The sequence below is a fragment of the Marmota monax genome, unplaced genomic scaffold (assembly GCF_021218885.2).
Source record: "Marmota monax isolate L192 unplaced genomic scaffold, Marmota_monax_Labrador192_F-V1.1 WCK01_AAM20220418_F8-fsc00042, whole genome shotgun sequence".
NCBI lineage: Eukaryota > Metazoa > Chordata > Mammalia > Rodentia > Sciuridae > Marmota > Marmota monax.
In genome coordinates this window covers 7,519,427-7,545,314 of record NW_026693008.1, presented here as the reverse complement: position 1 = coordinate 7,545,314, position 25,888 = coordinate 7,519,427, and the positions used below count along the sequence as shown (strand labels likewise).

General features: G+C 37.6%; 1 protein-coding gene across 4 annotated transcripts in view; it reads right to left on the bottom strand.

Moving 5' to 3' along the window:
* Cfap20dc (CFAP20 domain containing) overlaps positions 1 to 24,736 on the bottom strand; it is a 231,593-nt gene extending 206,857 nt beyond the window's left edge. Inside the window, exons 1-4 of one of the 4 annotated variants that reach the window (XM_046453013.2) lie at positions 24,341 to 24,736; positions 21,700 to 21,789; positions 18,791 to 18,884; positions 10,097 to 10,169 (exon numbers count right to left, since the gene is read on the bottom strand). In XM_046453013.2, the coding sequence (XP_046308969.1) occupies positions 10,097 to 10,169; positions 18,791 to 18,884; positions 21,700 to 21,789; positions 24,341 to 24,361 (278 nt within the window). In that variant the 5' untranslated portion in view covers positions 24,362 to 24,736. Of the gene's footprint in view, positions 1 to 10,096; positions 10,170 to 18,790; positions 18,885 to 21,699; positions 21,790 to 24,340 lie in introns of those variants that run through there. The other 3 variants (XM_046453011.2, XM_046453012.2, XM_058582096.1) reach the window with 3 other exon arrangements.
* Positions 24,737 to 25,888: the final 1,152 nt, after the last annotated feature.

The following is a 25,888-nucleotide window of genomic DNA, read 5'->3' as shown; positions in this document are numbered from 1 at the left end:
AGGAGACATGTGGTTAAGAGAAATGTATTTTATATATGGAAAGGCAAAAATAAAATAAAATAAATTAGGGCCCAGGTACTAGTTTTCAAGGAACTAAGGGTTGAGAAAAGAAAGCTGGTTACTTTGCTAGTCCCATGTATTTGCTTTCTTACTCTCTTTTTGCCCCTGTATTTTTGGAATTAAAGCAGCACACTGACAGTATATTAACACCTTTCAGAACAATATAGTATAACAACATTATTAAGGGCTCACCATGTACGTACGATTCTTCTAAGTGCTGAGGGGATCACAATGGTGAATAAGATGCAGTAATCCTGTATACCACTAAGAGAACACTGAGGAAGTAGAGTACTACAACTGGAAGATGTGGCATATTCCTGGAGGATATGTACTTGAGTTTGCTATTAAATGATTAGGGTTATACAAGATAGAGAGATGAAATTAGCTTGGACAGAAACTTGAGTCAAGGGCATGAGAACTTGGGAGGTTTTCAGCTACCCAGGTGGCTATGTCAAGGAGGAGTGGAATGAGTTATGGAGGGAGAAGTGCTTCAGTTTAGATCCAAAAAGGCTTAGGTGCCCAGTGACCACCAACTCCATTGGACATTTGGACAAAGAAGCTGGGGCTACAGCAAATCCCGATGGACCAAGGCTGCCTAAGACTCAAATTTAAAACTTAAAATTTGAATGCTAAACATTTAAAAAGTAAAAGTCGATGCTAGCGTAACTTGAAACACAGAATTTGAATGTGGTAAAAATTTACAATGTTAGCTTTATTTAACTATGTATTACTACCCAATTTTAAAGAGAAGGTTGAACCATGTTAGTGGGTTTCAAACTTCTGAGGGAGAAATGGCATTCTCTATTCATATAAAACACGTTCATTCCAAAATGTTCATAAGACTGAAAAAGGGAGGATGGATTGTTCTGTTTGAAATAACAGAGGTAATGCAGACCCAATTAAAATGGATTAGATCATTTCAAACGTTCTTTTCAGCTAGCTCCAAAACTTCATGTCTATGAATGGAAAGTCTAAATGTCAGTATTACCACCTTACCAATTTTGAACCACTCACATCATCACTCTCCCCAAAGAATTATACCACAGAAAACTGAAAATGACTTAAAGGGTTATAACAATGCAATTATAAATGGCTGAGAGAAAGGAAATAGTATTTACTGATGTACTATGTGCCAGGAACTGTTAGGTCTCTGTAAATAATCTAAAGTCCAATTAACTCTGCTGCCATCTATTGTAACATCTAGGCAATGTCTTATACAAACGGGGCTTGGAAATGCCAAGTTCAATGATAGCCTCTTTGGGATCAAAATACCTAGGCCCTTAAGATCTCATGGTCTAGGTGGAGATGGACAGTTGGTTGTGGAGACACATAGACAATTAGACCACTATGCAGTAAATGCCATAACAGATACATATAAATGCCGCTATATGATGTATTTAGGATACATGATCTCATCCTATCAATTTCTATGAATCCAAATAAAGATTCTAAAATAATTTCATACCCCAATTTTTAAACTCCACAATTTATGGGGGAAATATACAAAAATCAGGAACCCTAGAGATTCTAGCCCTCCCCGTGGTAGAGGGAGGATTCTTGTATTTATTATTGGCCCCAATTGATCAATGCCTCATGAGTCCCATGATATACTTTATGCAAACAAGCATAAACATATTACTGTATACTTAATTAACCAATAAATGATATTAATATCTATTTATTGGTTAGGAAGGAATCCTCACATTAATCAAATTCCCCCATTAATCAAAATGTCCAAATTATTTTATAAGTGAAACTATATGAATCCAATAATATACAGATTACATTCTATTTTGTAGATATTTCAAATTTTTTTATTTTGAATAATTAAAATAATTAACTCCAAGAAAACAAAGTATAGTGAGAAGGACAGAGAATTAAACAAGAGAAGACATTTTTCCTGACAAAAAAAAATAGTGAACTCTGTATCATAAATCAAAGAAATGTTGCTCCTGTCTTTGCCATATGAAAGGAGAGGGCATTTGGAAGATCTGTGATTTGCTGAGTCATATTAAATCATCCCTGATAGAGAAGGTGAAAGGGACAATAGAAAATAGCAAATGACTATTTATTATGCCTTAAGAAATTGCACATCCACCTGTTTTATGCTTCTACATTTGGTCTGGTCACCTGGTCAATGCTTTAAACCAAGTGCGTTAGCTCTGCATTGCTGAGACCAAGATATCTGATAAGAACAACTCAAAAGGAGAGTAAGTTTATTTTGGCTCATGGTTTCAGAGGTTCAATCCATGGTGGGCCCATTCCATTGCTCTGGTGAGGCAGAGAACACCATGGTGGAAAGGTGTGGTGAAGGAGTACTGCTCCTTCACGGTAGCCAAGAAAGAAGCAGAGAGAGAAAGGAAGATTCCAGAAAGAAAATGCACCCTCCCAGGGCATGCCCCACATCTCCAGCAGCTGCACCGCACCTGAATACAGTTACGACCCAGTCAGTCAATTCAAACTAGGATGCTCTGATTAGGTTACAGAGCTCAGAGTACAATCATTTTACCTCTAAATATTCCTGCATTAACACAGGGGCTTCTGGAGGACACCTCATCCCCATAATACCATAGTCTCTGATGCCAGCAGTTTCTATAGTCATGGTTTAAAAAGATCACTAGCATCCATGTCCAAACCATAGAGTCACCGCTTCTTTCTTTTTTTTTTAAGTTTTAATATCTTTTTTTTTTTTGAGAGAGAGAATTTTAATATTTATTTTTTAGTTTTTGGCGGACACAACATCTTTGTTTGTATGTGGTGCTGAGGATCGAACCCGGGCCGCATGCATGCCAGGCGAGCGCGCTACTGCTTGAGCCACATCCCCAGCCCGCTTCTTTCTTGTTTATGCTGTTTTTTTTTTTCCTGATAGAGAACCTGCATAAGCCAATAGTTAAGGAAGCTCCCAAGGAAAAGCTGCTTTTCCATCCCTCTTCAGAGACAAGTACCATAAAAATTTCATAAGGAAAATAGATATGCCCTAACTTGTCTTAAAATGGTTCAGATGAACAATCTAAAAATAAAATATCACAGTACATCTACCTGTAGACATATAAAAATTATAAATTAAGATTACTGTGTACTTAACTAACCAATAAATAGATATTAATATCACCCTCATTGTGCAGATGGGGCTATGTCATTCAGAAGGCTCCACAAACTGCCCAGAATCACTATACTAATAATTGGAAGAACCAGTTGCTCCCAAGCCTATAACATCACCCATCACAGGACCCTGATTTCTGCCTTGACAACTGATCTTGCAATCACTAACTACACAGTGCTTAAGCCAAATGTGTGGCCTTTACAGAATAAGGACATTTCCAAATATTTGTATATGTATAATGTTTCTTTTGCTGATATTTTATGTGACCTTGGAGCATGCATTGAGATTAACTAGAGTACTGTAAAACTAATTTAGAAAAATAAGGTGAACTAAAAACTAAGATATAGGGAGATTTTTCACAAATGTATTTAACTGATAAAGTATATGGCATCTAATTTATATACCTGCCACATATGTTATCTAAAACTTCTACATAAAACCTATTTTAAGGCATGCAAATTTAATATATTAAGAAAGTCAGCATGCAAAGCATCTTAAAGTGCTCCCTTTACCTAATGCATGTAGCAAAATATACTGATTATGCAAGTACATTTAATTGGATATAATTAAAATAATGAGATTTAAATACTGATGATTTTAAAAAGAAAAAAATAGGAGGTAGAATTAGCCATGGGATGCATTCAAAATGTTAATGAAACTTGCAATGTCATTTCTACTTTGGTGTACAATGCTTCTGGCTTAACAAGATCTACCACTGGCCATTTTTACTGGGTTTTAAACACATAGTTTGGAGAGGTATTCCATTGGTAATAAAAGATTCCCCTGGAGAAAAAAGACTTTATTGAATAATACAATAACACTTTGGTTTGGATAACATCTCTTTCACAAATAACTTAAGAGCTAGATAGCAATCATTTTCTTCAAAGGAAGGAATCAAAATGACCAAAAAGATAGGAAAGCAAAATTTTCTCAGAAAGAGCTGTGCTTGGTTAAATGGACACAATCTTAAAAACCCACGCCAGTGTCATTGTGACCTAAAGATATCGAATTTAGGTATTCTTTAAACTCTGGTGGCTTTAAAGAGGCTGAAGAAGACAGATGGCATATGAAAGAACAGGTCTGCCAGGTGAGGCCACATTCACCTCACTTGGTTTAAAATTTCCTGGAGCCTGCTGTCTCGGACACCACCGAAGAAGGAAAGATAGGAGCAAATTCAACAGGGCAGAAGACATTGAAACTGCTATGAAAGTTTCTTTTTCTGACTTCTTTGTCCAGCTTACTAGTAAAACAGAAAAAGTGATGTAGGAGTGGCTTTCATTAAATTAGCTTAAGGCTAAAGCTTCGGTGGAGTGTTTCGGTTTTCTCTAATACAGTGATGGAAAAGGAAGTTTTGAGATCTCCATGTGTTAGAAAACCACCACTGTCTTCAATTAATTCTAACAATTAATAAAAGAGTTCACATTACCATTTATTGAGCAGGAACTGAGATAAAGTGTCCAGCCCAAAGCCATTTAACCAGTCTGGGTAGGACAAAGGAAAAAGAAAAATTCTGGAAGGAGCATCATAAATTCTGGATTGAATTTCAGGTTGAAATCATTAAATTCCATTCAGATAAAATTTCAAATTCAGACTGTGGTCATGCAGATGTCACAAAGGATTCTGTTAAATTTTATAAGGACTAGTTATACTTTTAGGGATCTAAAAGGGTTTTAAAGAATTGAATATTTGCTTTCTTTCTTTATTAGATTCCAAATACCAGCAGTGTTCCGAACAGCAGGTGAAGGTGTCTAGCAATAATATTCTCTAGACCCACGGGCTAAGCATCCCAAACTTCAAGCAGCACATCCCATCCGCCACATGGGCTTTCATAGTTGTTTTCTGCCCATATATTGATAAAGCCCTGGCTGAGCTGAGTGAAAATGGGAAATATAACGTCAATTCACTAGAGGCATAACAGTACAAAACGTCTCTCAGAATTCATCGAGATAATGACAAAATCAGGGGAGAGAAAGGAACTAATGCAGCTCAACAGTCTTCAGTAAAAATGAATACAATTCCTGTCAAAGAATGTAATATTCCAAAATCACTTAGTGTGATTGGCAGCATCAAATATAGCAAAATGGATTTCTATTTCAAGATGCAGTTGGTTCTTTTCCAAAAGGCCAGGTTCAGGGTGTTCCTCCTGGGTATCAGCTGTCTGACCCCAGGCTCTGAAACACCTCATGAGCCCACCCAGGGCCCCACTGGACTCCCACTGTCTTGATGATCCAATTTGGAAGACAGCACAAAAATGAAAGAATTTTTAAGAACATGTTTTATAGTCAATCCTTTGCCTTCAAGTCAGACACAGTTATACTTAAACACTCTGGAAGAGAAAACTGCAACTAATACTACAAAATAAGCAATTTAAAATGACTTCTGTAAAAAGCAGGGGAGTCTTGACATTTGATACCTCAACACTAAAAGAAATTCAAAATGACTGCTAAATATATCTGCATTAGTACAGTGAACACTTCTTGCTCCACATGAAAAATGTAATGTATTTGCATAACTGCTGGTTAGGCTCATGAAGTTCTAAAGTCATTTCAGCCACAGGTAGAAGATTTTGAATAATATAATTTTTAGATGTTAAAGAAAAAAGAGGCCTACCTATGGACTAGAATAAAGATTCAATAAAGAAAAGGTGAAGCTGTTATTTAGTTTTGATTTTAAAAGTCTAATATGAATATTATCCCATTAAAGACTCAAAGTACTAAAGCCAAACAAACAAACAAAAAAACCAGTTTGGTAAATTCTTCATTTAACACTCAGGCATTTCTCTCTCTAAAGGGTAAATGCAGAAACACTTTGGCATGAAAGACCTTTCCCTCCTGGAATTCTAAGGACACAAATGTATTATGAAGCCCCTGAAGAAGATGTAAAAGGCTTAGCACTCTCATCTTGTACCAAGATTCAAATCAAATATTTACTGTTGTTTTACTACCCAGGTATATGTGTGTTTTATATATATATAAAAGTAACGATATTGGCCAGGCGTGGTGGTGTATGCTTGTAATCTCAGTGGTGTGGAAGGTTGAGACAGGAGAAACACTAGTTCAAAGCCAGGCTCAGCAACTTATTGAGACCCTAAACAACTCAGTGAGACTCTGTCTCAAAATAAAATATAAAAAAGGGCTGGGGATATGGCTCAGCAATTAAGCGCCCCTGGATTTAGTCCCCAGTACCAAAAAAGAAAAAAAAAAGTAATGGTATCTGTAAGTAAGGGAACATGGTATGGCGGCATAGTCTTAGACTACATATTTGAATCCTGTTTCTAAGAGCTAGTAGCTCTATAATTCTGGCAGATTTCTTAACCTTTCTGAAATTCAGCTTCTTGGATGGTAAAATAGAAGTAATAGTTATGAACATCATGCAGGCTGATTCTGCATGTTAATTGAGTTTAAAGTGGTCATAATAATAATAATCTAATTATTAAACACATTATAAGTATACAATGCATTGGTTATTACTTTATGTTAATTTTTCATTTAATGCATATGCACACCTGTAAGGTATTATTATCACTCTCTTCCCACTGGTGAGGCAAGTTAAGTCCTCTGCTCACAAGGCTACAGAGGCTGAGCAGAATTTGACTACAGGTCTGTCCACACTCTTTCTTCTACTTAATACTTTGCATTTTCCCCACAGATCTTGATCTTATGTCATCATAACATTTATCAAAATGTAAAATGATCTTTCATCCTTAGAGTAGACTGTATTAGAACAGAGATTAGGGCTTGCCATTCATCCATCCATCCACTGTCCTCTCACCGGCTCATCCATATTTCAGAGGCAATTAAGTGCTAGGCATTGTGTTAGCTGCTGGAATATCAGATGGAGTGGAAATAACAGTTACTCTGTCCTCAGAGAACTCAAAGTCTACCCTAAAAGACACTTCAAAGTAGAAGTTAGCTAGGCAAAGAGATAGGGACAGAAACCACTTATGAACAGGACTCTAAGAAGAGACCTCACCAGGTATGTAAGGAAGGGAAAGAGCTCTGTGTTGGGAGAGAGCACTGGGAAGACCCAGTGTCACCGACAAGATGAGCTCAGAGCCCGAGCAATGGGGTGAGGAGGAGAGGGGAGAGACCAGAGAGAGGAGAGACCAGAGCATACAGGACTATTTAAAGATTTGGGAGTTTATTCATAGTCAGTGGGAATGCCAGTCGTTTTTTAAAGAAAGATCACACTAGCAATAGTGTGGACACCCAACTACAAGAAGACAGGAGAGGAAGCTGGGATGTTCAGTGGAAAGAAATCTCGAACTGTCCATCAGGGGAACTGTGATGGTAGTTTGACCACAAGGGTAGCAGTGCAGGTGGGGAGATATGTACAGATTCTGTGTACACCAAATCCCCCACACCCACCATAGTCCTGACATAATTTGTTCATTGAATGAATGATTAATTCTAAGCAGAGTTGTTACTGGTTCTAAGGCAGCCACTAACCCACGTGCATAACCTCCTCATGAGCAGTATAACCATCCCACGGGCATGGGAGACCCAGGAAGAGGTGGAGGAAATGATTATGAAATTCATAAACCAGCTGGCAAAATGGCACTTCTAAAAACCTCTTGATGTATATAAAAAGTACCTTTTGTAAAACAAAATGCCTCTTCCATTCTGACAATGGAAAATTTTAGAAGCCAGGTATCTTTCTGCTATGTGACTTTCCAAGCTTGTTAGAAAAAATGTATTATTTAAAATAGCCTAGAGCTATGCTGCTAGAAACACAGTAGAACACTAAGGGTGCTGAAAGAAAGCCCTTTTATTTAAGGGGGAAAAAAAGATGTGGTTAGAAAGAGAATCTCTGTATGTCATTCTAGTTTCCTTCTGGTGAGAACTTGGCATCTGTCATTACTTCCTAAAACAGCAAAATATTTTGATTATTTATCAGCAACAAATTAATACAGAGTTAATATATTTTCTTCTCATCTGATAAATTCATGAGCTCTGGACAATGTCTTCTTCATGTTATTTAATCATTTCAACCTTTTGTCCACATGACATTGATTTTGCTAAAACTATAAAACTAAAACCATTTGGGAAATCCAGTGGTTTGTCCATGTGGACATAAGAACTTGGGTGAGAATCAGTGATTACAGTGAACTGAATTCAAAACCTAATCATTAACCCCAACACCTCTGAAAATGTTTTCTCATCCTTCAACAGAGCCAGAGCACTAGACAGGGTAGCAAAGAGGGAGTCAGTCTCACTTAGAGATCAGCTGCTTTCTTGCTAGCATTGTTAAACTAATATATTTGTTGACTTCTCAATAATTAGAGCTTTCATTGTTATTAAAGTGGTTACAACAGTACATTGCCTAAACGAAGGTGATAAGCTCATGTTCGTGGTGGCACAAATTTGGCTTAATTTTATGTAGAAGAAGAGATCTCACTGTCAAAACATTCAGTTCCAAGGTTGAGCCAAGTAACTTCTGCAGCTTTGATCAAAGTGCCCATCATCAGCGCCTCCACCATTGCTTCTAAAGAAGCTCAAAGTGCAGTAGGGGAAGAGATCAGGAGAATAAAGGGAGCTAAACTGAATTTCTATGTAAGGCACTTTAAAAGCTTAAAATATAATTTGCCTTATTCCATTTCAGAAACCACTTTCCCCTGCACTGAAAATAAAGCTTTATGTGGTACTCTCTCTACCTTTAGAATGTCTTTGGAGTCTCTAAAGTGTGTTTTCTGCAGAATCAGAAAGTGGAACATAAGAGCATCAAATAATGCTTTGGTCTTCTCAGTGTAAGAATTATTTTAAAGAACCTTGGTGATCATGGCAGATGATAAAGGAAGATCTCAGAAGTTTTAAAGAGGTTCAAGTTTGAATAACACAAAGGTATAAATTGTTCCATCTTTTATCATCCAAGAAAACAAGACTGCATCTTATTAACTAAAATTCATACTTTAATAACATACCAACAAATCATTAGTGTCCTAAGTTTGTAGTCTAACAGAGAAATGAATAACCTCAAATTTATGATATTCTCATTAAGAAAGCTTCCTGCCCTTTTAAGTGTGCAACATTAAAAGTAATAAGAAAAGTTATTTATTCCAGTAGAGGAAATAAATGTCTAAGCTTAAACCTTGGATAGCTATTAATTATAAAGGAAAATTAGAAAATAGTATACTTTAAATAAACCATTGCATTTTAAACTTTACAGACTTGGGGCTGGGGTTGTGGCTCAGCAGTAGAGTACTTGCCTCACACGTGTGAGGCCCTGGGTTCAATCCTCAGCACCACATAAAAATAAATAAACAAAATAAAGGTATCAAAAAAACAAAATACATCTGTCTTTAAAAATAAATAAATAAAGTATATAAGTTTAGTAATGAAATTTTAAACAATACTCAGTTCAATTCTATGTGCATTTACACATAACATGCTATTTTCAAAGTATAATCTCCTACAATTGATAGTTTAACCAGTAAAAGTTGTATATTTGCACTTTTACCAGATAATCTAGCAAAGAGATTCAAAACAAATTCCAAACTGTCTATGCATATACTGGAATGACCCATATATATCAAACTATAGTAAATACTATTAAAAATGAGCTCTTTTAATCAGTTTTTTAAAAAAACATAATTGTGAATAGCTAACAGTACAAAAATATAATATCAACGTTCACTTGAACCTATATCTTAAATTTTTGGATGTATTATTCCAGGTTATAGGTCATTTGTTGTCAACATCATAATCCTTTGATAACCTCTTAAACAGATGAAATTGACTTTCCCTCGAGAAGTGCCAGAATATAGTGATATCTAAGAAATACGATTAAATTAATTTAATTCCTTCATGTCAACTTGATAAGTCACAGCTATTTAATGCAAAAACTGCCACTTGCTATTAATGACTATTGGTACTGCTTCAATTGATCAAATGTCTAATACACATAAAACATTCAAAGAAGTTCTGTATATCTTACAGCAATTCAGTGGAGAAGTCTTGTCCCAGGGGTATGTAAATCTGAAGTACAAGAAACCTCTGGATCAGTCCAACTAGAACGAGAGGGAGAAAATATACATTCAAATGTTCCAGCCACTTATATGTGCACATAAACAAACACAATCACATGCCATCAACAAGTTGAAGCTTTTAAAGCATTTCAGGAATATACAGACCTATAGTAGCACTATAAATGAATTATAACCCCATTAGGAAGTGGGAAAGTTGATGAAAATCAAATCCAATTCTAACAACAAATGTTGCCTTTTAAAAGCTCCATCTGTGGCCTGGGTGAAATTTTTATGAAAATTTAAAAAATAATAATGTTTTATTTACTATTTTTATTAGGCTGCAAGAGAATACACATAGAACTGTGCTCACCAGGCACACATAAAATCGAACTGTAGAGTCCCATCAAGGTGGCCATAAAAGCATGTGGCAATCATTTTTATTCACTGACAGTTTTAACAGTACTAAACAACTCAATAAAAAACAATAGATCAAGAAAAGCAATTCTAATTTTGACAACTACAATTGAAAGCTTGATGAGCCATATCTAGATCATATGGTTTTAAATGTGTCCATACTGAGATGGATGGAGGAACATATTTTCATTTATAATACCTTTTAATTTAATATACTTTTAATTAATGGGCACAAAGTAAGAACTGTTAATTTTTATTTTCTATCACTAGTTTCATCTGGATTAAAAATATATGGAGAAAAACCAATCCCTATAGCACTTTTGATAGCTGAAATCTATAAGTGCTTAAAAAAGATCAGTTGATTTTTATATTATCTCTACAGATTCATTTAATGCCTTTTAGGCTTTGAACTTTTGCTTGATCTCTCAATTAGTTTGGGTTTTTTTTTTTGGGGGGGGGGTGTTACTGGAGATTGAACTCAGGGGCACTCATCCACTGAACCACATCCCCAGCCCTATTTTGTATTTTTATTTAAAGAAAGGATCTCACTGAGTTGCTTAGCCCCTTGCTTTTGCTGAGGCTGGCTTTGATCCTCCTGCCTCAGCCTCCTGAGCTACTGGGCTAACATACCCATCTGATCTCTCAATTAGGATACTCTTCACAGATATTTAGTATCATACCTCCTAAAACATTCAATTTAGGAACTTTCTCCCTGGATGTATAGGAAATAGAGATATCTTGAATCTGCGAACATTTCCTATAAAGTAAATAGTACTGCCAACAGGTGGAGATTTCCAGAAGGTAACTGGTCTAAAATAATGCTATTTTCTATTTATACTGACTCAGTAGGCTTAACAGAATAAAGTATTTTAAAGTAACAGTACATTTTGGTAGTCTACATAAGACTTCCTGGTTTGTAATTCCTACGGTAAACTGTCCTATAACATTTCTGAACACCTTAATCATTTCCTATATTTAATCCCAGACTTAAATACAAAGAACTCAAAAAATTAAACAATAAGAAAACGAATAACCCAATCAACAAATGGGCCAAGGACCTGAACAGACACTTCTCAGAGGAGGACATACAATCAATCAACAAGTACATGAAAAAATGCTCACCATCTCTAGCAGTCAGAGAAATGCAAATCAAAACCACCCTAAGATACCATCTCACTCCAGTAAGATTGGCAGCCATTATGAAGTCAAACAACAACAAGTGCTGGCGAGGATGTGGGGAAAAGGGTACACTTGTACATTGCTGGTGGGACTGCAAATTGGTGCAGCCAATTTGGAAAGCAGTATGGAGATTTCTTGGTAAGCTGGGAATGGAACCACCATTTGACCCAGCTATTCCCCTTCTTGGTCTATTCCCTAAAGACCTAAAAAGAGCATGCTACAGGGACACTGCTACATCGATGTTCATAGCAGCACAATTCACAATAGCAAGACTGTGGAACCAACCTAGATGCCCTTCAACAGACGAATGGATAAAAAAAAAAAAATGTGGCATTTATACACAATGGAGTATTACTCTGCATTAAAAAAATGACAAAATCATACAGTTTGCAGGAAAATGGATGGCATTAGAACAGATTATGCTAAGTGAAGCTAGCCAAACCCTAAAAAACAAATGCCAAATGTTTTCTTTGATATAAGGAGAGTAACTAAGAACAGAGTTGGGAGGAAGAGCATGTGAAGAAGATTAACATTAAACAGGGGTGAGAGGTGGGAGGGAAAAGGAAAGAGAAGGGAAACTGCATGGAAATGGAAGGAGACCCTCATTGTTATACAAAATTACATACAAGAGGAAGTGAGGGGAAAGGGGAAAAAAAACAAGGGGGAGAAATGAATTACAGTAGATGGGGTAGAGAGAGAAGAGGGGAGGGGAGGGGATGGGGGACAGTAGAGGATAGGAAAGGCAGCAGAATACAACAGACACTAGTATAGCAATATGTAAAACAGTGGATGTGTAACCGATGTGATGCTGCAATCTGTATACGGGGTAAAAATGGGAGTTCATAACCCACTTGAATCAAAGTGTGAAATATGATATGTCAAGAACTATGTAATGTTTTGACCAACCAACAATAAAAATTAAAGAAAAAAAAAACATTTCTGAACACCTTAATCATTTCCTATATTTAATCCCAGACTTAGTTTCTAAACAATAAACATATTAAATCAAATATGCTTAATAAGGTTTTCATCAGACAGGGATAACTTTTATTTAAAAGTACTAAGTTTATAAATTAATCCAAAGATCCAAGAGTAGGGTAAGCAATGTAATAAGAGATAGGAGATAAGAAGGTTTTACCCTGGAAAATTCTCTAGGAATCTGACTCTACCATATTCATGGGGAGAGCCAGTGAGGCAGTGAGAATTCTGATCTACAAAAGCAAAGTGAGATATCAACTGAGGTCAAATTTTAAATAAGCCATGGTCAAGTCTCTCGAGTCTAACACTGATTGGCCCTACGAGAGAGCACCAGGGTACATGAAATCAGTCTTTTATAAAGGTCCCTAATTTATGCCACAGATCTCCATCAGCCCTGTTTCCTTTAAACACAGACAGCTATACATTTTTGTATAGCATTTTTAGAAAAGAAAAGTTCTGAACCCTCAAAAAAGACAGCTTTGTAAAAGGTTAACTTCTAAGATTAAAAGAAGTAGGATGATACCATATAGTGATGATCTGACAAAGAAAAAAATACTTTAATAACATTTGGCAGGCAGATACTGTGTGTCAATGCTGAATAAACTCCATAGTAATATTTTTTTTCCAGGGGCCTAGTAAATTTAAACTGACTCTTTATACCTACATTGTGTTTAGGATCATTCTAAGTAAGACTGAATGTGGAACTACTGTTAATCAAAAAAATGTCCATCAAGTACTAAGATACATAAAAATTTAGTCTTTCCTGAAATATGCAGGTTTCTGCAGTTTTACAATCTGTTGTCTGCATGAGACAAACTGCTTCATCTCTGGCCCTTTTTATTTATTTATTTATTTATTTTGGAGACAGGTCTCACTAAGTTGCTTAGGGCCTCCCTAAAGTGCTGAGGTTGGCTTTAAACTTGTGATCCTCCTGCCTCAGCCTTCCAAGTTGCTGGAATTATAGGCATGCACCATTGTGCCCAACCTGCCTGTTTTTTTAAGAAATTAGTCCTTTCATCTTTTGAATATTTAAAATACAATTAGTAAAACACCATTAGAGTTTTAAATGTTAGCTTACCGGTCATTTCAATAAAGCCAATGACAGAGTATACATCTCACATACATTTTACAAGAGTCACATTGTATTCAAAGAGTTGGGATGAGACCACAGTACATTCTTTACAAGTGCCTTGAAAAATTAGGACTCAAGTTATTCCATGGTTCCTCACACAAAAAAACATACTGAGATACACCTCTCCCATCTCAATAAATAAAAAGAATCAGTTACACCATCATTATGACTATTCCACATCCCTTGGGCAAATTGGTAAACATGTCTAGACCCTCTTATTTTCTATCCATAAAACTACTAATTTAGATTCACTACTAAATTAGTAATTTTATGGCTACTAATTTAGATTCACACCTCACAGGGTCATTTTTATGAATTAAATTAGCCCTATCATTCATCAAAGATCTGTGGAACACCTACTATGTATAAGACTTATTGTTGAAGTTTTTGCTGCAAATAAGAGACATGGTCTCTGCCCTCTTGAACTAATACTCTGATTCCATGAAATAGAAAGTCAAGGTTCTATGACAGTATATAAACCTGGGTCCTTGCAGGGGAAGAGGATAATGAGTGACAGTTTTCTTAAAGAAATAATACTGGAACTGAGCTGGGAGGAATAATCAGGAATTGACTGGGCAAGGGGTGGAGAAACAAATAGCAGGCGGAGAGAACACCATGTCCTGTTGGGGGAAAGGACAGTAGTTGAAATTAACTTAAAAAGGTTTAATGGGCTGGCAGGAGACACAAAGGAGGAAAAGCAGCAGTAGTTATACCAGAATCCAATCAGGGGGAGCCCTGAAGGCCATGTGAAAGATTTGGGTCATCCTAAAATCAAAGGGAAGCTGCTCAGACATTCATTCATTCCATAATGATTTATTTGGGTGTCTCCCATGTTGCAGGCACTGTTCTTAGGGAACAAAATGAACCAAATCCTCTCCGCCAGTTGAGGAAAAGCAACAAATCAATGTGACAATTACTCAGCATGTTAGATGGTGATTTAAGGGGGGGTGGGGTGGGTAAAGCTGGGTAAAAGATCCAGAGTGGAGAACGGATAGAAAGTACAGGTTGCAACTTAAGTACAGGCCAGGTGGGCCACAAGGAAAAGGGTACTTTTCCTTGAAGAAGGGGAGAAGGTGAGCCATGGGGCTCTTCAGGGAGAGATGCTGCAGGTCAAGGGTATAGCTGTGCACAGGTGCTAAGGCACCCAGGCTATCTCGATACAGCAATGAGTTCTCTACCGTTGGATTAGAATGAACAAGGGAAGGAGAAAGATCAGAGGGTTAAGAGGATACCAGAATATATACACATGGAATACTACTCAGCCTTAAAGAAGAATAACATTATGGTATTTGGGAGTAAAGGGATGGAGCCAGAGACTATCAGGCTAAGTGAAATATTCAAGCTGATCCCAAAGAACCAAAGTTCAAATGTTTTCTCTGATATGCAAATGCTAATTCACAATAAGGGAGGGGGGCTAGGGAAGAATAGAGTTACTATGGATTAGACAGAGGGAAATAAAGGGGGGGTATGGAGGTAGGAAGGATAAGAGAATGAATCGGGCATTATTACCTTATGTGCATATATGATTACATGACCTGTGTAAGCATGTACAACCAGAAGAAAGACAAGTTATCCTCCATTTATGTATGATGTGTTAAAATTCATTCTACTGTTATCTATAACTAATTGGAACAAATAAAAGAAAAGAGGCTACCAGACACCTCATAGTCCTATAGATATGTGGGGCTTTTTAGGGGGAGGGGTGTACCAGGGATTGAACTCAGGGACACTCTACCACTGAGCCACATCTCCAGCCCTATTTTGTATTTTATTTAGAGACAGGGTCTCCCTGAGTTGCACTTTGACATTAAATTTGGTTGGGAAGAAGAAGTCTCAAAAGGAGACTAAGAAAGGCCAGTGAAGCAGGAGGCCACCTCGGAGGCGGGTATCCTGGAGGATCGGTGAGGAGAGTGTACCAAGGAGCTGCCAGTATTCTCCCATGATAGGTGAGGGAAGATGACAGCTGAGAGCTTGTCACTGGGTTCAGGAATACAGAAGTCACCAGTGACTTCCACAAGAGCACTATCCATAGAATGGTGAGATCAGAACCATTTAAGGGTTTTTAAGCAGAGGAAGTTTACCAAATACCAAAGGAGAGGTATCAGGAGGTCTGAGAGGACCTCGTGAAGGTGACCTCATCATCCAGAGTATAAACCCCGCAGATGAATACAAGACTTCAGTGACACTGATCTCCAGGGACCCACTATCTGATTCAGATGTCAGAGGCAGAGAATACAGTAGCTCAAAACATGAGCCTTGTAAGAGAGGTCCTGAAGACCTCCCAAATGAGACATGTGCACGTGTGACAGAGATGCTTCTCACAGGACAACTCTGTATAATGTGTTCCATACTGAAAAGCAGCAATTTATTTAACTGGTGAATGAGTCACCCAAGTCTTGTTATCAAGGTAAGAGGGTTACGGTTAGGAATTATAATCCAAATTTCATAATTTCTTTTTTTTAGATGTTGATGGATCTTTATTTTATTCATTTATTTATACGTGTTACTGAGAATCAAACCCAGGGCCTCACACATGCTAGGCAAGTGCTCTACCACTGAGCCACAACCTCAGCCCCCCAAATTTCATGATTTCTTAGTGTGGCAAACTTAACTAACTACTTGAACATCACTTGTGTGCCAGACCCTAAGTCAGGGGTGCAAGGAAGACAATTCAAGGTCCTTGTCCTAGAGAAATATACCCATGTGATAATGGGTAGCATGTGTTCCTTTATCTGGTAGGTGCTGAGTGAAGAAACCTGGATGTATTTAGAAATCCTCAAATATAAGTTGATTCAGAAATTGTTATTTATGAAGTTAAACATGCATAATTTCATTATTAAACTTTCTTCCTTCTTCCTAAGTACCTAATATAATCAGAAACACACATGAAAGACCTAATGTCAAGTTTGCATAAATAAAGTGTGTGTTTACTCTTCAAATAGTAATATGTGATGGTAATTGAACTTAATTTAGAAATGTTAATTGAAAGCCACTTCTCTACTCCAGACACGTCATTTAATTTAAAGTTAACCATACCAAGCCTATACAGAAGGTCATATTATGCAAGTAAAAATAACTCTATAAATTTCTGTTATGAATAATTCCCAACAACTAATCTTAGAGGCATGAGTGCAGGGCACTATATAAACTGTTTGATCTGTTACAGTGCTGCATGTGCTACATAAAAAACAGGTTAGTCTTTAATTACAGGGCATTGTACAAGAAATGCACTAAAAGATCTTTCCTGTTTCTTCCAATTAAAAGTCATCATCTTTCCTTTTAAAGAGGTAATTATAACACATTAAATTTTTTTCTGACCAAAAAAAAAAAAAGAAAAAAGAAAGCTTAGATAAGACTAGGAAAGAGGAGCTTATGTTTAATCATTTAGCTTTGGATAGAGAAGGAATCTTTCTCAGAGCCAAATGAGAAAGTTAACAGAAGTGATTGATTTTATCAATAACATGACCATGTGCGAAGATGCTAAGGGCATTAAATGGAAGTCCAGGTGGGCTTTAGAAGTCCAGCCAGAAAAAAACAAAAGAACTCACACTTAGAATAAAATCATGTTCCTGCAAATCAAATGTAATCTGTCTCACAAAGTCAGTATCCTGGAACAGATGGACTGTGTCTCTAGTAAGAATAAAATATAGTTTTAGACATGTTTCCCTGGCTCATCTTAGTTCACCTCATTTATGCGGAAATAAAAAAAAAAAAAGAAATCTGTCATTAAACACACACACACACACACACACACACACACACATACATACATGCATGAGTGTGCAGAGAGGCACTAGGAAGATTCCCTGGTTTATAAACGGAGGTAAATTAACAAGTCTTTTAAAACAATGAGTAACTCTTCTCTTTAAGTTCTACTTCTTATGTCAGTTAAAACATTGGAAAACCACTTTAATATACATCAACTTCTATCTATGCTGCTTATGGCTTGGTTCATGCCTGAGAAATCTAAAACATGTATATAGATGTTGGAAATAGTACATAAAGCACAGAGCTCCTGTAAGTTCAGAAAGTTGAATTAAAATTAGGAAACCAGAAGAAAACAGTTTTTTTCATAGTGCCTGATGCATAGTAGGTATTCAATAAAGGTTCTTAATGAACGAAGGACTAAGTAAATGATGAATGAACGAAACAGAATTGTCTGCTTATATTTGCTATACACTTAAACATAGGACAGAGCTGGTGGAAGATCTGATTGTTTTGATAAATTATATTTCTTAAATAACGTCAGTTTACTCAAAGTCTGCTGGTAGAGCCTTTAATTTGAACCTTATCTCTGCTGATAACTGGGTTTATGTGTTTTCTCGGGGTTCCTTCGTGTCCTGGAGCTTTAAAATACTGATTCTAATTTCCAAAGTTAATAAGAATTGAAATCAACTCTTTGGGCTTTTGTTAAATTATAAATTCATAGCCATACTTATTAGATATTAATATTCTTAAAGGCATATGAATCATGATATCACTAAATAATATCTCATACAGTATTTTTGATAGATTTTTTTTTCCTTTAAATTGATTTCCTGTATGTTAGGGTTTATTTCAAAACTTAACTACCTGAGTTCTTGATGGGGGAGCCAACCTCAGTTTGTTCATCTGTAAAAGAGCTATTATAAGGATTAAAAGTTAATAAAATATAAAATTCTCAGTTCCTAATGCAGCGTTAGTGCTCAATAAATGCAATTATTATAATAATTAATGGATCCTAAATCATCTTCTAAGTCTCACTTGTAGATTTCCAGTAGTTAATAAGGCAGAATACATTTTTAGAAAACCCCAGTACAACACCTGGTATAGATACTTTCTACATTAAAAAAAAAATCACAAAATCACATCACTTCCCATCAAGAGATGCCAGTAGAAGTCATACTAATATGCATGTTTATGAGATATAAAAGCATAACCTTATCAAATGTGAAGTTTCAATATTAAAAATTATACTTACGGATTTGCTTATTCTCCTTTGGTAACTGAATTTTATTTGTTTGGCTGCTGCCTTCCAGGACAAACACAAAACTTTTAACTTCTTTATCAAACTCCTATAGAACAAAATGAAAACAGTGGTAATTGAAGTGGATTTTATTCAGCTTCTTCTATAAAACTGAAGAGTGCAAATTCACAGGGGGAAAAGAAGCCCATATTCAAATGACTTAAAAGCAGGCTCAGGCCTTGATGATACTCTCATCTGAGACTTGCTGGGAAACGGAATATAAAAGCCACACTAAGCCATTTTGCAAATCCCCTATTATATCAAGACATCTTTCCTTCAAATGATAAGAAGTTCTCTAACTTCAGGGAGTCCCAGGTCACTGATTTAGAGTTTCCAGAATTTAATTGCCCTTCTTCCCCTTCAGTCTATGTATTTCTGTCTAATTGCACAGGGCTGAAGATCACTCTTTGTCGTGGTACAAGAAACCATTTAACTTATGCTATATCCAGCCTAGAAGTTCTTTGGTTTCAGGCCATGGCGCAAATAGAATTAATCATTGCATTATTTTACACCTGTGTAACAATGAAATTCTGTATATCTTTTAATTAAAATCAATATGATTTAAAATGTTATAATTAAGGCTAACTGAAAAGCTAAGGTAGGAGAATCAGGGAATAAAAAAACCTGAAAATGAAAAACCTGTAATATGTAAGAGTCCAATTTCCATCAGTCAAAGTGCTGATGGGAAATAGCATTATTATCTAGGAGCAAATTCTCTATTAAGTATAAACGCTTCATTGAGTTCAGTGGCACATGCCTATAATCTCAGTTATTGGGGAAGCTGAGGCAGGAACATTACAAGTTCAAGACCAGCCTGGGCAATTTAGCAAGATCTTGTTTCAAAATAAAAATAAAAAGGGCTGGGAATGCAGCTCAGTGATAGAGTGTCCTTGGGTTCAGTTCCCCGTACAGTACCCCCCCCCTACACACTGCAAAAAAAAAAATTATAAACACTTCCTTTTTAAATGAGAATATTTAACAGATTCTTTGGCATTATGTTGGACTTTTTGTATATGTTAAAAAATGCATTGTAACTAATGGCTATGAATTAAGTAACAAGTCTATTACATCCATCCCAATTTCTACTCCATGTATATAAATAAACATTCATGCATCAACTATATTACTTATTCCATCTATGCACAAGTTGGGCATATACTTAAAACCTTTCAATAGCTTATTAAAATCTTCAGCAGGGTCATAAACCAATGCATACTCTGGTCCTGGCCCGGCTTTTCAAACCTGATCTCCTATCTTGCCCACTCCTCAACAGACTTCAGTTTCTTGAAAATTCCAAGCTCTCTCCTGCTAGAAGGAATTTGTACATATTTCTCTTTGCCTGAAATTCTCTTTTATCCTTTGGCCCCTTTCTATGCCCAGCTCAGTTTTAGGACTCAAATATCATTTCCTTTGGGAACCCCTTCTTGATCTTCTCACTATTGACTCTCAAAGACCATTAATATCTCATTCATAGTAACAGCTGTGTAATTTTGAGCTTATCTTCTCCGGTAGTTTTCCCACCTATCAGATGGGTATACAGTTACCTATTTCACAAGGTTATTGCTTAGATTACATAACATTACAAATGTAAAGTGCTTAGTGCTATGTTTGACAAACAGCAAGTAGTGAATCAATAGTAGTTTTAAGTCATATCCATAGAACTTATTTAAGGTCGCTAAGAATGGGATTCTTGTCTTGATTATACAGGATAAGAGACAAAAAGATAGGGATGGACACAGATTTCTATGCTTGATGACAGCTTCTATCAGATGGTTTCTGTTTTCCCTTGAAGCAGGGCATGAGGTCTTCTGATGAATGAGCAGGACTTGTCCTGGGTGTGAACTGAAGAATGAGAAGAGGGAGTCTGGTAGTTGGAAAGCAGGAGATAATGGAGAAATAATCATTTTAGAGACTAAGAAAATAATAGGATAACTTTCTGGGCTGTTCAGGTTGGATTTACCCTATTATCAACCAGAAAGGCTGTAGATGTTTTGTCCAAAGGAACTGAAGAGCCCAAATGCAGGCAAAGAAAAAGACTGATGATCAAGAAAGCATTGGCCAAGTAGGCGTGATGAAAGGACAAGGTCCTGACCAGAAAGTGATTGAAGTGACAGACTTTGGTTTCTGAGTTGAAAAGAAAAAGAAGTGAAGACAGAAAATAAGTATATAAAACTAAACACAAGAGAAAAGTAGGGGCGTCAGGACCTAAAGGTCCCAATTAGACTGAAGAACATAGAGGAGATTAAATGAACAAGCAACCTTAAGAATCAAGGATTGGCCACTTGGGATGCTGGGGCAGGAGGATGGCAAGTTCAAGACCAGTGTGGGTGATTTAGTGAGAGCCTGTCTCAAATGAAAATAGAACACAGGGCTGGGGATGCAGCTCAGTGGGAAAGCACTGTCAAATAAATATAATGCTAACATGTGTGAGGTCCTGGGTGCAAAGAAAAAGAAAAAAAGCAAAGATTGGGGTCTCAGTAATTTCAGAGATCCTGCAGTTTACAGTGTTCAGCTCTAGGGTGTGACAGTGGGTGTGAATGCTGCAGCTAGGTTGAAGAGGTCAAAAGAAGTGAAAAAAAATCAAGAATCTGAGCGTCCCAGGACTTAGAGAGATTTTCCTCACTGACATTAAAGTTTCTTAAAATGATACAGCAGGAGCTGGAGTACAGAGAAGAGGTAGGAGCCACTTGCTGAAGCCTTACACAACTCAGGAGTGATGTCCAGAACGCAGCAATGATGTCATGAAAGGGTTTGGAGAGAAAGAATGAGAACAGGGGAAACCATTCTGAAATCTTGATCAAGCCCCTTCTTCTACAACATTCATTCACATTTCTTCCCAGGATTCCTGTGGCTCTAACACTTACTTTCCAAATCACAGATGGACTACCAAGGATCTTCCATTTTGCACCAGGATTTTTGCCCTGAGCACTAAAGATTTCCACAAATGCACCTCCCTAGAAAATAAAAACAAGACATTTAAATTAAAGTGAAATATAATACTAGGGAGGAAACAGGATCCACCACCTAGTCTAAAACCGGTATTCAAAGCATCTGTGAGTTAAGTAGGTCTGGGAGGAAACATTATCCCTGTTGTTACTCCTACTTTATGTCTTGCTTGCACTGAAGCCATAGCCATTGTGACTTTGGGTCACCTTGGATTTATTGTTTATGGAATTTATTTTTAAAGCATGATAAATTATGCATCACTAATGTTACATGTGGGGCTCATTTTATTGACATGTATAGATCATGCTTGCAAAACATTCTATTCTATCCAGATTAAAGGGTTTAAAATTCAATTCTCAAATGAAGTCAATAAATTCTGATAATTATCTGTGAATACAAGCCTTTTAGTTATATTGACCAGGGCTCCAAAACTGGCTTCTAAGCTATCTGACCTTGTAGTTACTTAACTTCTATAAAATGGATCACACAGGAGAGTAAATATAAATCATCATGCACATAGTGAGGGATCATTCAATACTACCATCATGATTATTCAAAAGAGGGGGAAATTAAATAATTCAGTACTAGCCAAAAAAAAAAAAAAAAAAAAAGGCCTAGGAAGGATTACAGGGTAATTCTTATTTTGAGCATTCCTAAAATATCTTTTTCGATTTATTTAATACCAATCAATTTAGAAATGTCTAAGAAAAGGAGAGTAATCTATATGAGAAAAACAGAGAATCATTTCTATAGACATCAATTTGCTCCCAATTGTGAGCCTGAGAACATAGAGACACTTATTCAAAAATGCTAAAGACATTACTAAAAGTCCACACAATTAAATTGTAAAAAGAAGGGATTTTCTCTGAGGATGAATTTATTACAAAAATTGAGAATCTAAAATGAGAGTAAATATGAAGTATAAGCAAAATAGGAGAAAATGTTCAATTTTTGTAAAGAATTTCTAACTTTTAATGTTTTCTCAATAATATAAAGATATTTTCACTTCTGGCTTTTAATACATAATCACTTAAAATGAAGACATTTAATTTCATCTTCCCCAGGGAATGTTATGTGCAAAACTGTATATGGGATAGAATTACCATAGCTTCTGGGGGTGGTTCATATTTTACTAAAAATTTAAAATTTGAGACAGCTGAGTTTTTTAAAAGAAAAAGACCATTGCACTGGGTGAGAGACCAAACTTACTTTCTCCCCACTTTTTTCTGCTTCCCCATGTTTTCCAAGTTTCCCATGGTAGGCATATGCTTCTTTGGGGTGGGAGAGTTACCAGGGATTGAACTCAGGGGTGCTTAATCCCTGAGCCACATCTCCAGCTCTTTTTAAAATTTTATTTTGAGACAGGGTCTCTCTGAGTTGCTTAGGGCCTTACTAAGTTGCTGAAGCTGGCTTTGAACTTGTGATTCTCCTATCTCAGCCTTCTGTGTCGCTGGGATTACAAAGTGTGTGCCACAGCACCTGGCTGGGCATATACTTCTTTAGAATAATATACTTTACATGAAGTGAGGCAAATTTTAAGTCTGTTATAAACCTTTTAATGAAAGAGGACTGCAACTTACTCTGAGGATAGGTGGTGATATCTGGTGAAAAGTTAAAATTAACAAAGCAGTAGAGACCAGGAGAACAGGAGACTGTTCAGGCACAGTGACAAAGTTCATAACAGCTGGATCAGGATGGTAAACAGACTACCGAGTGTAACCTCAAACAGAAGTGAAGAGGACACAACAGGAGACACCAGCAAAAAGGGAGATGCATAGTGAGGTGAGGAAAGCAGGCCATGCATGGAGACACCCTAGGATAGTCAAGGTGACCGAGAAACACCCAGAAACAAGGTCACTCCGAGTGTGATCCTTGCTCTACCTGCATCCCAATCACTTGGAGGAAAGTTGTTAAAAAGATAAATGAATTCACCCCATTTATAAAAATTGTAATCACTAGCTCTGGGTAGAGGATCATGAAATCTGCATTTTTACAAATACACCAAGTGATCCTCATTGACCCCAAATATTTGATATTCACTGAACCCCAGTTTCAGAAAAAAAGAAAACAGCACTTAGCCAAAGTGCTTATTTTCATTCTGGGTTTCACCCATTCATGCATTCACTCATAATTAGCTTCTAAGATAGCATGATGCATCCATAGCAAGTACCCCAAGCGCTTGTTAAAACTCAAGATTTCTGGGCCCTGCCCTCAAGTCTGTGATTCAGGAGGTCTTTGTGGGGTGTAAAATCTGCATTTTAACCAGCATCACAATTTATACACTTTGAGAAGCACTGAACTGGTGAGTGAACAAAACCTAAATCATAGGCGTATAGACTTTGGTTGATTTCTTTTTATCTTTTTTTGGGTAAAGTCTATTCATCCATCTATCTATATCTATATCTATATCTATATCTATATATATATTTTAACCTTGAAAAAGTCCCTTGTGACTGGGATGGCAGGGGAGGGGGGTTGTTCTTTGTCTTCCCCGGATCAGGAGCCACCTCACCCAAGAGGAGAAAGCTATAGACAGTTTGGAGAGCCATTTCAGTTTACCTGGTACTCATTTTTGAACATTCCCGCAGAAGGGACCGGGGCTTGGGGGCAGAGTTCAGGGCTTCCAGCGAGTGGCGTGACCCTGAAGGCTGGAAAATCCGCGGGCGGGAACCCGGAGACCGACGCGCGGGACAGAGCTTGGTGCCTGGCTGGGACTAGGTCAGGCTCTTCACAGCCCCTCGGGCCCCGGGTCAGCTGCACCTTGAGCCGCCGACCCGCACCATCGCGGCCCCGGCTTCCTCCCGGGTACCCCGATCTGGTGAGGACGCAGCTGCTAGGGCGGGCTCCGGGTTGTCCCTGGGGAGTGATTGTGTGCGTAACCTACGAGACGGCCGCTGCCGAACCACCGAGCCTCTGCCACCTACAACCGCCCGGCCAACCCGCCTAGGAAAGGCTGCCCGCTGCCGCCCCGCCCCCGAGTCCCCTCTGAAATGGGCGGGGCCCGGCGGCTCCACCTCTCGGCGGCGCCCATTGGCCCTCGCCAGGCGCCTGCGCACTGCGTTGTCTAGGCTGCTCTCCGACCCCCTGCTGTGAGGTGTTTGTCAGGTTGCCCAGGCAACCCAAGGACTGGAAGAAGTGGTGGACTGTGTAGCTGGTGACCCGCGCGCTCCCGTTAGATAGTGACTTGTGTCAGCAGAGAAGCCGCAACCTAGTGTTAAGAACTACCCCAGCAACTGGGCTGCTCCAGAGCATCAGTCACGTCGGGTTGATCTCTCCGGGTTGTAAACACTGAGAAAAAACAGTCATGGAATCTTGAAACCCTCAGGTGGCCTTTGATTCACATGTTCCCAAGCTTGGGTACCTTGAGACACTGATAAGATCTGCTGGACCCTTTCACTGAGAAGGCTCTGGCAATGTTTACTCAAGATCACTGCTGACTTTCAGAAGCCAAGGTTTTTGGCTCAAAATGGTAGCTTTCATTGAGACAAGCTCTGTCTTAAGCTAATTATTTGGTTACTGCATTCAGTTTCTAGATCAAAACCACTCTTTCGTGGAAGATATTATTTCCAGTTTGGGGCTCAGCTCTATGTCCAAGGTCATGTGGTCATTAAGTGCTGGCACTGGCTGAGAACTCACCTCTGATGTTACACTTATGGCTGAATTAGTGCCCTAGGGTTAATAATAACCAAGTACAACAAGCTCATGGACTCCTTGTTCTAAGTCAGGTAGTTCGTAGGCATGGATTACTTCCTTGGAGTTGGGAATATTGAGATTCAGAGTTAATTAGGAATTTACTCTGGGATGCAATGTTTCAGTTGTGGCTGGGTCTGAAGCCATACATCATTCTACTTTACCTGAAAGCTTCAGATATTTATTGGCTCTACCATATGCCAAGCTCCGTAGATCATGTGTGGGTTTCAAAAATGATTAAAATCAGGGCCTGCTCCTTCTCAAGGTTAAGAGCAGATAAAGATCAGACCCACTCTGAACACACTATAATATAGCGGTGAGACCATCTCACAGCTATAAATTCCAATAACATTCCTGGAATCCAGACTTTCTGACTTTTTGGAGCTCCAGCCTAGTTCACCAACAGTTTTTTGTTTG